This window comes from Sinohyriopsis cumingii, unplaced genomic scaffold (assembly GCF_028554795.1).
Source record: "Sinohyriopsis cumingii isolate HCF-2022 unplaced genomic scaffold, ASM2855479v2 utg000198l, whole genome shotgun sequence".
NCBI classification, from domain to species: Eukaryota; Metazoa; Mollusca; class Bivalvia; order Unionida; family Unionidae; genus Sinohyriopsis; species Sinohyriopsis cumingii.
In genome coordinates, this window is record NW_028315875.1 from 4,896,935 (window position 1) to 4,911,499 (window position 14,565).

Genomic DNA, 14,565 nt, shown 5'->3' on the forward strand with positions numbered 1-14,565 from the left:
ATTCATAAAGTGTATAAAAACAGCTCACATTTCTACCCAATGATCCAATGTGTTTACAGGAATGTAGTTTCGTTACGCAGAATTGGCCGACATGGTGGGTATATTTGTATTTCTCTGTGATTAATCGTGTGTATACCTTGGTTTCATTCGTAGGAATCCGGAATGACTGTAGATAGATGAAAATTACTTTGTAGGTCGCCATGCAAGTGTGTCTGCTACGCGCGAGTGCATATAACACTGACCTTTTGGTGCTTTTTTAGCGATGTGAGCTTAGTCGTTATGGAATATTGACTGGTGCGTGGATAGTATTTTTTACAATAAATATTAATTTTGCCCAGTATTATTAAACATTAATGTTTAGAATCCAGGGATTAAACTTTCCATTCTGTTTGGTGAATATTTGTGCATACTTGTAAGTCTGTCTGTCTGTCTGTCTCTGTCTGTCTGTCTGTCTGTCTCTCTCTCTCTCTCTCTCTCTCTCTCTCTCTCTATATATATATATATATATATATATATATATATATAATTTATCGGTGAATTGTGAGCAACCATATGAGCCCCTGTGGTTAGCAAATGGTGTTGTGTTGGATGTATCTAATAAACCACCGGATGGCATTCTCTTTCATGGTTAATTGATCTGTGTATTGTGTTAAATGAGTGGTTGCCAAGACCCAGCATTTGACAAGGCATGGTGAATATCCATGGAAGAACAAGTAAATATGGATGGCAGCTGTTGAAACAGTCACCACACTTACAAAACTGGCCTGTCTTCCAGGTCCAATGCACTTACTGTATTTCAATATTTATGTTGTAAAACGATGCAAAGTATCAGGCTGGGAACCCAAACTTGGGATAAATCAGAAGAGTTTGTGTTATCTGATACAATGAATAAAGCAGCATTATACGAATTAACAGGTTTAATTTTAAGTTAGGTTGCTGATAAACGTTGCCTGCATTGCGAAGTGATAATTGGAAGGGTATGGAAGGCCTTACAAGGTGATCAGCCACCAATGAAATGTCTGAAATTTGATTATGACAATAGGGGTGCATCTATACATATGAGAAAGTGCAAGAAATCCAGAGGAAATGAGCAGGACTTGCTGAAAATGACATAGAAAAGATGTGATGTGCATTTCCTGCTTTGTATTTGGAGAAATATGACAGTGCTGGCATCAGTGAAAGTTAATTAGCATTAGCCATGGCTTTCCATTAAATTTCAAAGTTGGAGGGTGAGATGCCAAAGTAGGTGACAAACAGGGATACAGGGTGGTTTAAAAAAAAGGTAACCGGGACATGGCAGCATTATTCCATTGCCTTTTTCATTTGTCCATATACCCTCCCGCTACAAGCAGCATTATTCCTTTGCCTTTTGCAGTCACTCCTATACCTCCCTTTACACATATGCACAGGAATGTCCACCTACCTCCATAGCTAACGAAAAGCATTATCCCCATGGATTTGACAGTTGTACCCACCCACCGTTTATAAATATATAAAGAAGTCTCCCATACCTCTTCATCTTTAAGGACAAGGTAGCCATACTTGCAGTTGTCTCTATATCCTCATTATGCATACATATATACAGGAATGTCCCTCCCCTCCACTTCTAATGGTAAAGAGGCATTATTCCCATTGCTTTTACAGTTATAGCCTGCCTTTATTAATATACACAGAAGTGTTCCTCAACCCTCCATCCTTAAAAGGCAAGGCAGCATATTCCCATACTTTTTGCAGTTTTCTCTATACGCTGCCTTTGTACACATGTACAGGAATGTCTCCATTCTCTCCATCACTAAGGGCAAACCAGCATTATTCCCATGTTTTTTTTACATCTGAATCTTTCTGTTATAAATATACACAGAAGTGTCCTAATCCGTCCATCCCTAAGGGCAAAGCACCATTATCCCCACGTTATTTGACAGTTTTCTCTATTTTCTCCATTATTTCGATTCTTTTTTAATTGTTCTCTCTCTTTATATATACATCGATCCCAAAATGTCCCCCTCCCCCCAAAAAAAACCATCCTGATGGAAAGTCTTCTATGGGTCAGTCCCAATCATATCCTATAATTTTAAGTCTCAAAAATCGTATCTTTTATCTTTGAACAATTATGTAATCTGTCTAATGTTCATTCCCTGAATGTTGTCACTGAAATGTATCGATGATTCCCTGAATGTTGTCATTGAAATGTATTGATGATTACCTGAATGTTGTCATTGAAATGTATTGATGATTACCTGAATGTTGTCATTGAAATGTATTGATGATTCCCTGAATGTTGTCATTGAAATGTATTGATGATTCCCTGAATGTTATCACTGAAATGTATTGATGATTCACTGAATGTTGTCATTGAAATGTATTGATGATTCCCTGAATGTTATCACTGAAATGTATTGATGATTCCCTGAATGTTGTCATTGAAATGTATTGATGATTCCCTGAATGTTGTCATTGAAATGTATTGATGATTCCCTGAATGTTGTCACTGAAATGTATTGATGATTAGTGGTGCAAGATACTGAACAACAATTTTCTGAAGTGGTTTATTTGTTAAATTAGAAGATTGAGAATTTCCAAAATTAATGTTTAACCTAACTTTTACCCACATGTGACAGCATTCTGTACTCTAAGCTTAAGGACTTGTGTATGTTGTTTATAAATGGACATATATTATACATGTTTGGTTTTATAATTATTGTTTCCTATGCACATGCTATAAGTAAGTGCAGAATGTTTTTGCTAATGTAATTTGTTATATTACACATATATTTCTGTTAGCTAACATGAATTTCAACTGACATGATTAATTCTATAATTGTTAATTATCTATTGTATGCACAGAAAAAAGGCAGAACCAATTTCTTACCGTACTTTGTTATAATATACTGACATTTGTGTAAGTTATCATACAGGTCTATGTCTTATAGTTTTTGAAATAACAGCAGATAAGTGTCAGTTCCTTTTTAAGAGATAAAGTCATTCAGATTTAGTTTCTTTTGTATATTTTTTCCTTCAAACTCTAGCTGCAAGGGACTAATAAGAAAGCTGCAGAATTGACCTGCCACCAGGGGGGATAACTTTGACTGAAGACTACTGCACTGAGCATAGGGTACCTAATGATTCAACACAGGAAGAGAAGGTAAGTTTTATTATTAATATTTCAAAAGAACCCTTTCTTTGGCATATGCCATTGTCACTAAAAGTTAGTACTTAAGTTTGTTCCATGTGTTGATGAAATAATGAAATAACAGTCAATTTTTTAAAAATTTTATGACATTTACCTGCTGAAAATTGCACCTGTTGTGTGATTTCATTAATATTGTTTCAGTCAAGACACTTTCCACAAAAGGTTACCTTTACATGATAAACGATGTGTGGCACTTTAAGTGTGAGTACACAGGTTTACTGCAGTTTTTGTCCCATGTTCCCCAAATCTTGACTCTGCACCCACCAGGTTGCACTTTTTCATTAGAAATTATTTCCATTGTTAATATTTTCAGTAAAATCGTAAATATTCAGCAAATTTATGCAAACACAGAATTTGTCATGTAATTAATAATTTGTTTGTTTGGAAAGAATTGAAATTAAAAAACATTAGTATTTATTGTAAGAAAAGCAGGTCAATAATGAGTGAATGCTAAAGTTAAATTAGACAGCAAGATCTGATTTAAAAATTCCATGCTTGTAGCTCATTTTGAGTTAACCAGAAAATGTTTTCAGGTGCTACTTGAGTACAGGATAAAATGATTACTGCAATAATATATGCATACAAGAAACATTTGATAGTATAGTGCAGACCATAAAGTTATGATGACAAAACTGTTGAAACAACCAAGTTTATCTTATTGTTATAGTTTTATTAGTGCGTTATTTACAATTATTTTCATTCCTCCTTCTTCCCAAATCTGGAAGAAAGAGGACAGTGCCCCCAGTCCTTGGGATCCTATGTACAACACTGTAAATGAATGGCCTCTACCTAGAAAGACTGAAGGAGTGGCACAATTAACACTGTAAATGAATGGCCTCAATCATAGAAAGACTGAAAGAGTGAGACAATTAACATTGTTAATGAATGGCCTCAACCATAGAGAGACTGAAAGAGTGGGACGATTAATCCTGTAAATGAATGGCCTCTACCATAGAAAGACTGAAAGAGTGGCACAATTAACACTGTAAATGAATAGCCTCTAATACAGAAAGACTGAAAGAGTGGCACAGTTAACACTGTAAATGAATAGCCTCTAATACAGAAAGACTAAAAGAGTGGCACAGTTAACACTGCAAATGAAGGGCCTCTAATATAGAAAGACTGAAAGAGTGGCATAATTAACACTGCAAATGAATGACCTCTAATACAGAAAGACTGAAAGAGTGGCATAATTAACACTGTAAATGAATGGCCTCTAATGCAGAAAGACTGAAAGAGTGGAAAAATTAACACAGTAAATGAATGGCCTCTACCATATAAAGAATGAAAGAGTGGCACAATTAATACTGTAAATGAGTGGCCTCTAATATAGAAAGACTGAAAGAGTGGGACAATTAACATTGTAAATGAGTGACCTCTACTATAGAAAAACTAAAGAGTGGGACAATTAATACTGTAAATGAATGGTCTCTAATGCAGAAAGACTTAAAGAGTGGGACAATTAGCACACTGTAAATGAATGGTCTCTACCATAGAAAGAATGAAATTGAGGGACAATTAATATTATAAATGAATGTCCTCTACTACAGAAAGACTGCAAGTGTGAGACAATCAATACTGTAGATAAATGACCTCTATCATAGAAAGGCTGAAAGAGCAGGACAGTTTAAACACTAAATGAATGACCTCTACTATAGAATTCTGAAAGAGTGGGACAATTAACATTGTAAATGAATGACCATTACAACTGAAAGTCTGAAAGAGTGGGACAATTAATGCTGTGAATGGATGCTCCCTACTATATAAAGACTGAAAGAGTGGGACAACTAATACTGTAAATGTATTGCAAATACTGTAGAAAGACTGGACGAGTGGGACAATTAATAATGTGAATGAATAACCCCTACTACAGAAACACTGACAGAGTGGGACAATTAATAATGTGCCAAAAGCTTATAGTTTCAGAGAAGAACCTGTTCTTAACCTGTTAGTAATAGTCTTTTGGACCTATTTAAGAGAAAACCTGTTATCAATGGTCATTTGGACCCAATTAATAGCAAAACACAATTCATTTCACTCCAGTTCTGCAATACACACCATTTTTGTTCTGTTCACTCAACTTAACTACATTAAGGAAGTAATGTTTTATGTAATTGGAACCCCATTTGCTTTGACATTAATAATATTACTCCAGTAACGTCAAAGCTGCATTTCTCACAGTTATGTATATTCAATTTGTATTATTTGATGATTTTTTACCATGATTATATGTTGTGTATGTGTGTATTTTGTAATTGACCTTAGTCCAATATCGAGTTATGGTCTACCTGACTAGTGACATTGACTTTGTGAACAATATAAAACATAGCTAATATTTCTCTATTAATATAGAATAAATATTCAGATTGTTATTATTGGAGGTAAATATGTTCATTTGAATCTGAGTCTAGGATATTAATTTTCCATTTGAAAAATTCCTAAACTAGTTGACAACTTTGAATGTTTTATGAAGGAAACTAACTTACATCATGGCTATATTATTGTGTCTTAACTTTTTTATATCAATGTTGTTTACTTGAAAAAGTACTCATTCCTACCTTAACATCTGAAATGGAATCAGTCTTAATTTTGTGTTCAGGTTTTAGCTTGAGACAATTTATTTATTTAAATTATTCACTGGAATTACAATGTGCTCATTAATACTTCTTGGACTAAATCATTAACTTGGAATTTTAGTGAATTCAGTTAAGGACATTTTGGATTATATTACTGTGATACATCAAGAGACTGTTAACACTTCACCAAATTCCAGGCCATTGGCACATTAGCATATTCAAGAGTACAGGCACATTGGCACATTCAATATTGGAGTTTATTTTTGGAACACTACTGAAATTCAGTTGGAACTTATACGTTTGGACTTGTGATAGAACTTTGAGGACTGTTTGGAGTTTAACTGAAAATACTTAAGTTCTTTGCATTCTAGGCAAATCAATTATTTGTTAAATTTTACAAAGCTCGTCTTTTCTGTTAATTAGTTTAAGAGCACAGAGTTGTAAGACACCATGCCCCCAAACCACTTTTTAACTGATATAACAAACATTTTTTTGTATTTCATCACTATTTAAAATTATAATTTTAGCACATATCCATCTACATTGTTCCGGTTTATTTCACCCATTCTGAATAGTATGTAAATAGACTCATAATACCATGACTTTTAATCATGTAGCTTCATGCATCACTGTCACTTATGACTGGTCCTTTTAAAGTTGTACTGAAAGTAAATTGCGACATTAACCTTTGATTTGTCAGGCACCTTGTATTGTTCATTTCACTCTTTGTTCATTTCACCATGTGAAATAGCTTATTGTAGTGTAGAATAAATATTTTGGTGCCTTAATGATGCTTTAAGAGCCATCCCTATTATATATGATGACACTAGTCATTTTATCAATTTGGTTTCATCATAATACCACCCACTGTTGTGTTAAGAAATTCATAGTGGAAATCGTCCTAGTTCGTTTACATGATATGCAGAGTAATCCCCTAAATCCTACTCCATATTATATTTTTCTTGACTTTGACAAATCTATTTTATTCATTTCACCCTTTGTTCATTTCACCATGCGAAACAGGGCCATTTGTGGCCAAATGGTCTAAGGCACAATGCCTTGATAGATCACTTTATTCAGCATAGGATTGAGTACTGACTAAGTCAATGTGGGTATGTGAGGAAACTAATAGCAAATTCCTGTGAATATGTGGTTCTTCCTGGATGTTCTCTCTCCTATGGTGTTCTGAAAAATGGCATTAAATCCACAAAACCAAACCAAACCATGCAAACCAGGCTTATTGTACTGTAGAATAAATGGTTTGCTGCCTCAGTTATGCTTTAAAAATACATTCCTACTTTATCTGTTGGCACTTACTCATCTACCATATGTAACTCAGAGTACAAAGAACGATGAAATATATTGGGCAGCTGAATGGGGATACAAATGTATATTTAGCCACTGCTCTAGTAATAGTGCTGGGGTTGCAATATCTTTTAGAAATACTTTTGAATTTATAATTCATAGAGAAAGATGTGACAGTCAAGAGAGATTGATTATTTTAGATATTACAATTAATGGCAACATAATAACCCTCGTGAATTTGTATGGTTATAATGATGAGAATCCTAGCTTTTTTAGAAAGTTAAAGGAGGAGATTTTATTTTTTGAGAACTCATCAATTATAATGTGCGGAGACTGGAACACTGTTGAAGACTTAGACTTGGATACTTATAATATTTCACATGACAAACACCAACAGTCTAGGGCAGCGATTCAAAACCTGAAAAACGAATTGGAATTAATTGATCCCTGGAGAAATTCCAATAAAAACTTAAAGATGTATACCTGGAGGCAAAAATCTGCCTTGAAACAAAGTAGATTAGATTAATTTCTTGTATCGGATGACGTTCATATGAATACAGCTGATGCGTGTATCTTACCAGGGTATAAGACTGATCATTCAGCTATTGTTTTGAGTGTGGCATTTTCAACGTTTCCAAGGGGAAAAGGATATTGGAAATTTAATACCCAACTGTTGAGGAACATTGGGTATACTGATTTGGTCAACAAGTGTATGACTGACATTGTAAATGAATATTATGTAATGAGAAATAAAGATGACTCTCTCCATGTTTCTCTTTCCTCCAATGACCAAATGTTCTTTGAAATTTTGAAAAGGAAAATAAGATCTGAAACTATATGTTATTCTATTAGGAAAACAAAAGAGAAACGGGAAAAATTAAAGAAAATTGAGCAGAAAATAATAGAAATTCATGGGGGACTGTCGAATAACATAAATGGGGAAACTTTCGAGAGAAAAACGGCAGAATTAGAGGAATCTAGAAAAAATACATAGAAGGTGTTATATTAAGATCTAAAGCTAGATGGTATGAATTCGGAGAAAAAAGCACAAACTACTTTTTAAATCTTGAAAAAAGAAACTATGTCAATAAGACAATAAAGGAAATTATTTTAGATGATGGGACAAATATATCTGAAATAATAGCTATTTTAGAAGCTCAAAAACAGTTTTAAATGGAATTGTTCAAAAGTAGAATTGCTCATCTTGATGTCGAGCCTACTCAAGAAACTCGAAATAGATTTTTTAATCACAATATTAAACTTAGTCAAGAGGAAAGAGAATCATGCGAGGGTCTGCTTACAATCAATGAATTTGAATTGTCTCTAAAACGGATGGAAAATGGAAAAAGTCTTGGCTCGGATGGATTCACTGTAGAATTCTATAAATTCTTTTGGAAGTCTCTTGGGGGATTTATATGTAGATCAATAAATTACGGATATACTGTAGGAAAACTTTCAGATTTTCAGATTCAAGGAGTCATCACATGTCTACCAAAGGAAGAAAAGACAGAAGATATTTAAAAAACTGGAGACCTATATCACTTTTAAATATTGACTATATGATTGCTTCGGGAGCAATTGCAGCTAGGGTTAAAAAGGTTCTTCCATCAATAATCAGTGATACTCAAAAAGGATATATGAAGTGTAGATTCATTGGAGAAAACACCAGATTATTATATGATATCATGGACCAACTTGAGAATGAAAACAGATATGGTGTATTATTGTTAATAGACTTTGAAAAAGCCTTTGACTCAATTAACTGGATCTTTGTGGAAGAAGCTCTATAATCTTTTAATTTTGGTGATTCCATTTGTAAGTGGTTTAAACTGTTTTTTAATAACTCTAATAGTTGTGTTATAAATAATGGCCATATGTCATCTTTTTATAGACTTGAAAGAGGATGTTCTCAAGGAGATCCCCTTGCACCTTATTTCTTTATCATTGGGGTTGAGATTTTAGCTATAACTCTAAAGCAAAATGTGGATGTATGGGGAGTAATCTTTGACGCCAGTGAATATAAATTGGGTCAGTATGCCGATGACGCTTTTATTCTTCTTGATGGATCTCGTTTTTCTCTTGAAGCAACTATGAATATCTTACAAGTTATTTTTCTATTATCTGGACTTAAATGTAACATAACAAAAACAAAAGCTATTTGAATTGGAAACAGGAAATTTTCTAATGAAAGAATATGTCCCGAAATGGGCCTAATTTGGTCCTTTCTAACTTTAGACTCCTTGGCATAGAATTTTCTCCAGATTTACAATAGATGGTGGAAATTAATTATATGTAGAAACTAACAAAAGCAAAATGACTACTGGCAAGCTGGAGTCAAAGACATCTGTCAATAATTGGTAAAGTAATTGTTGTAAAACTTCTTGTTCTACCCATATTCATACATCTTTTTCCAGCACTTCCAAACCCATCAGCAAAAGTTGAAGCAGAACTAAATCGCACATATTTAAATTTGTATGGGGTGGAAAAGTAGAGAGAATAAAATGTGATATACTAGTTTCCCCAGAAAACGAGGGAGGACTAAATATGATACACATATTTTCATTCATTAGGCATATTAAGATAAGATGGGTTAAAAGATTGCTGGAAAAGGAAAATGGAACATGGCAGAACTTAGTCAATACAACTATACTCAGAAATAAAAAGGATATTTGGAATTTAGGGAGAAGGAAATTAGAAGAATTTAGTAAGTTCGTCAAAAACAGTTTTTGGAGAGATGTAATTTTGGCAGTATCTAATTGGAAAGAAGAACCGCAAAGTCCTAACGAGTATCTATCCATGAGTATTTTAAATTTTGTCCCCCCTAAAATGATCTATCAATACAAATCCTGGACAGAAGCTGGTTTTGAAATTCTGAATGATCTAGTAGATGATCATCGTAATTTAATACCTTTTGAAATAATAAAACAAAAAACTAGAAGCGATGATTTCTTTAAATACTTCTCCTTAATATCCAAAATTCCAAAAGCATTGAAAGATGCCATAAAAAAATCATTTAGTACATAATAATTTTGATAAGCAGGAGGATAAAATAATGAACTTGCAAAAACAAGATTCACTCAAGTTTGTTTACAAAGATCTTTTACGGGAAGTTAAAAGGCAAAGCAAAAAACTTGGATGCAAGTATTTAATAAAAATATAAGTAGTGAGTAGTGGTCTAAGATTTATAGCGGGGCGAAATGCTGTACCAAGGATACCAAGTTGATCTCTTTTAACTTTAAATTAATCCATAGAATAATCGCTACTAATGATTTTCTTAAAAGAGTTTACATATTAGATGACAACAAATGTACTTTCCGTAAGAGTGAAAATGAAAGTATTGAGCATTTCTTTTATGACTGCAGTATTACTTCACAGTTTAGGTACCGTTTTATTGAAGTTTTTGCACCTTTTTGCCCAAATAATGTACATTTGTCCAAAAAAGAAACATTCTTAGGAAGTGTAACAACTGGACAGTTTGGGTAATTTCCTGCTTATTTTGGCAAAATATTATATTTATACTTGCAGATTCAATATGAAAAATCCTTCTATTTTTGCTTTTAAGCAAATAGTTGCAATGCATAAGGACATTGAAAAATACACTGCTAAGGTAAATAAAAAAGAGGACCAATTTCTTCAAAAATGGACCTCAATAATGAACATGTAACTTGTCTCTGACTTGATGGTAAACAGGAACAAAATACTTAATATCACAAAGTCCATGTCACCTAGATTGTGTGCCATATGCATGTGTGTATGCGTGTGTATGTGTTTTCTTTCTCTGTGGATTATATTTATTATCCCTAGATTATCTGATAACCAGAAATGTTTGATTGTAAGGTGACCTTGAGATGGTTCCCCGACCCATTGGTCAACCTATTACGGGGTTAATAAAAAAATAAAAAAAATCTACCATATCTATTTTCGTCTACTGTACTGTCGACACAGTCATCTGTATCTGCTGACATCAGCCATCTACTTTATCTGCTGACACTTAAAAGTCATCTTATCAATTTGGTTATATGCAAATACCACCCCCTGTTGTGTGACGAAATTAATACAGAAAATTACCATCGTTCAGTCAAATGCTTTCTGATTGGGTTGGTTGGCAGAAACAGAATCTAATTATATACCAAGATGTCTTACAAACTATTAACACTGGCTGGAAAAGAATTGAATTATGTACCAAGATATATTACAAACTGATTAATATTGGATGGATCAGAATCTAATTACATACTAAGATATCTCACAAACTGTTTAATATTGGATGAAACAGAATCAGTAACAACATACCAAAATGTCTGAGAAATTAATAAATACAGGATGGAGCAGAATGTAATTAATTACATACCAAGATATCTTACATACCAATGTTAATCTAACCATTCTTTACAAGAACAAAGTTTACAGTCCAGACCTGCAATGATTGATAAGTAACATTACACAAGAACAAAGTTAAAGCTTAACCTCAGAGTCCAGACCTGCAATGATTGATAAGTAATATTACACAAGTAAAATTGCAAGTAGGACTGTACTTCCCCTATATTTCTCCCACTTCTTCCACCTACCTACCCCCACCCCCACTTCCCATTATAGGTTGATTGAGTTATGACAGATGTACATACCCACAGACCACTCTTATCATATCCAAGTTAACTTGAATTTTCTGTCTTGATTGATACATGGAAGGATACATGCACAAATTTGTGGTCAGACAGAACTGCATTACCTGCTAGTTTGAAAAGCATCACGAAAAATTGGAAAGTATATTACTAGAAAGATGGATGCATGAATTAAATAGTATCTTTTCTGCAGTAGCCTTGGAAAGTTCTGAATAGCAGATGCTTATTAATCATCACCTACTTCACAAAGTTATTATTACAAACAAAGATCCAGGTTTTCAATCAAAATGTTTAATTCTATACACTAATTTGTCTTAAGTAAGGTATGATATGGCACATTCTGTCATCCAGTCATCAGTCTGACCATTGCATCTGTCATTCAATATGTCAACCTTTTAACTTGTGCTAACAGTGTCCGGCCCATGACTTTGTAATTAATGGTTGGAGAGATTTCATGAAATTTTCTTACCAAGTGTATATTGTGACTAGGTGTGTTGGATACCAGACAGGCTTTGTGCTGCAAGGTCAAGGTCATGGCAGGGCAAAATTTTTGTTCATTGACTGATTTGTCATTGTCTAGAGCAGAACTGTTTTTGAACCACTGCAGCTAATTACATGAATATTTAGCCAGTTAATATGAACAATGTGTCACATACCAAAGCTATCCCCCTGCCTCAAGATGAAAGGCACAGTAATGGAAAACATTATTTGCATCTTTGTATGGAGGATAACATTTGAATCACTAAAGATATTTAATGAAACTTTGATCAGCTATATGTCATGGCAAGTCAGTGTGTCACATACCATAGCCATGCCTTCCTGAATCAAGGTCAAACCATTGACTATATACATCAGGGGTCTCTATCCATATATGTCTGTAACTTAATAACCAATGAAAATATTTTATATATTTGGAGGTGACTTTGTTGTGTGTATTCACACTCATGCTTCATGCATCAACGTCCTAGGTCATAACAAGGGACAATTTCAGTCAGTGATCTGTAATCTTATCCAGGTTATCACTTTTTAACCCATATGCATATATATGTATGTATATATGTATGTATGTATGTATGTATGTATGTACAGTGTTTCCCTTTACCCTCCATTTGTGCCTGGGCAGCATATACCAACATCTTCAGAGCCAACCTCTCCACCACCACAGTTATCGTTAACAGACAGTATAACTCCCACAGTTGGTTCCCATCCTCCTCAAGGAGTTTTCTCTGTGTTTGAAACACCATTAAGAAATGTAACTGGGGATAGGATATCAGCATTAGGAACTGGTCAAATAGAAGAAGATAGAGATTATGTGAAAATGACTGGAAAGCCACAAAGTTGTAGCAATACAGAAAGTTTTGAAGAAGATAAAACAACAGATGAGCATGAAAGAGTGACAGTTGAACAAGATCCGAAAATGACAACTATAGAGGACTCTGACATGAAGGAAGATAGACCTCAGTCTCAGATCTACCCCATACTAACTGAAGATAAATTCCAAACTGAAGATAAAAACTCTAAGGAAAACATCAATGATCCTGACAAAAAGAACCCCCAGGAATCTGAAAGAATTTCCCATGACAGCAGACTTGATGAAAAAGAGGGATTTAAAAGTGAGAAGGAAGCCTCATCCAGTACCCAAGAGGATTCCACAGAAAGCTGTATGAGCACAAGTTCTCACAAGACAGAGGATGATGCTGAGAGGTTTTTCTCATTGGATAGTGATGGCTATGCAAGGATTAAGGAAATAGGTGAGTTACAGTGCATTGTTAGGTCCTTCTCTCCATCCTCATAGTCATGAAAAGTTATTGCACAGGGAATCATTACTCATACCATGCCAAAACTAGTACACAGGAAATCAGTACCTATATGCTTGCCAAAAGTAGTACAGATGGAATCAGTACATATTCACATGCCAAAACTAGTACACAGGGAATTGGTACATATACACATGCCAAAACTAGTACACAGGGAATCAGTACATATACACATGCCAAAACTAGTACACAGGGAATCAGTACCTATATGCTTGCCAAATTAGTACACAGGGAATCAGTACATATACAGGTCAAAACTAGTACACAGGGAATCAGTACCTATATGCTTGCCGAAAGTAGTACAGATGGAATCAGTACATATACACATGTCAAAACTAGTACACAGGGAATCAGTACATATACACATGTCAAAACTAGTACACAAAGAATCAGTACCGATATGCTTGCCAAAATTATTACACAGCGAATCAATACCTATATGCTTGCCAAAACCAGTACACAGGGAAACAGTACTTATATGCTTGTCAAAACCAGTACACAGGGAATCAGTACCTATATGATTGCCAAACCTAGTACAGTGGTCCCTCTCTTATACAGCCACCCCTTCTGCACTGGGAAAGTAGCCTTATAAAATGGGTGGCCTTTCCAGTGGGGGACTATATTTGTGAGATTTGTATGTATATGTGTATATAGTAGGAAAGCTACATATAACTTAAAGCAGCTAATATGTTCATTTAAAAGTAGCATTACTTATTAAAATGTTCTTCTTGTCTTAAAAACAGTTATTTCAAGGTAACATAAATTAATAGTTCGTATTCTTAGGCGTGGAATGCGAGTCGAATATAGTTGGCATGCACATAACAAAACCATTCAAAAATGCTAGTTAAATCTTGGTATATATGTTGTTTCATATTTAAAAAGGTCTCTTTCCATTTACTCCATTATCCCACTGCTACAGAATATTCTCCTATCTTTTACGATCTTGTTTATTTGAATCTTGCCAACATAAGATCTTTCGGCAAGTGAACTCTCCCCATTGTCGTCAAGTCGAATAACTTACTTTTCCTTCTAAAGTATTATTTCTTCATTTACCT

At 34.2% G+C, this 14,565-nt stretch overlaps 1 protein-coding gene across 1 annotated transcript in view; it reads left to right on the plus strand.

The window, feature by feature from the left end:
* The first annotated feature begins 3,030 nt into the window (after window positions 1–3,030).
* Window positions 3,031–14,565, plus strand: part of LOC149774607 (uncharacterized) — a 78,221-nt gene continuing 66,686 nt past the window's right edge. Inside the window, exons 1-2 of the mRNA XM_089945065.1 lie at window positions 3,031–3,142; window positions 12,783–13,444. Coding sequence (XP_089801191.1) covers window positions 3,120–3,142; window positions 12,783–13,444 — 685 coding nt within the window. The 5' untranslated portion in view covers window positions 3,031–3,119. The remainder of the gene's footprint in view (window positions 3,143–12,782; window positions 13,445–14,565) is intronic.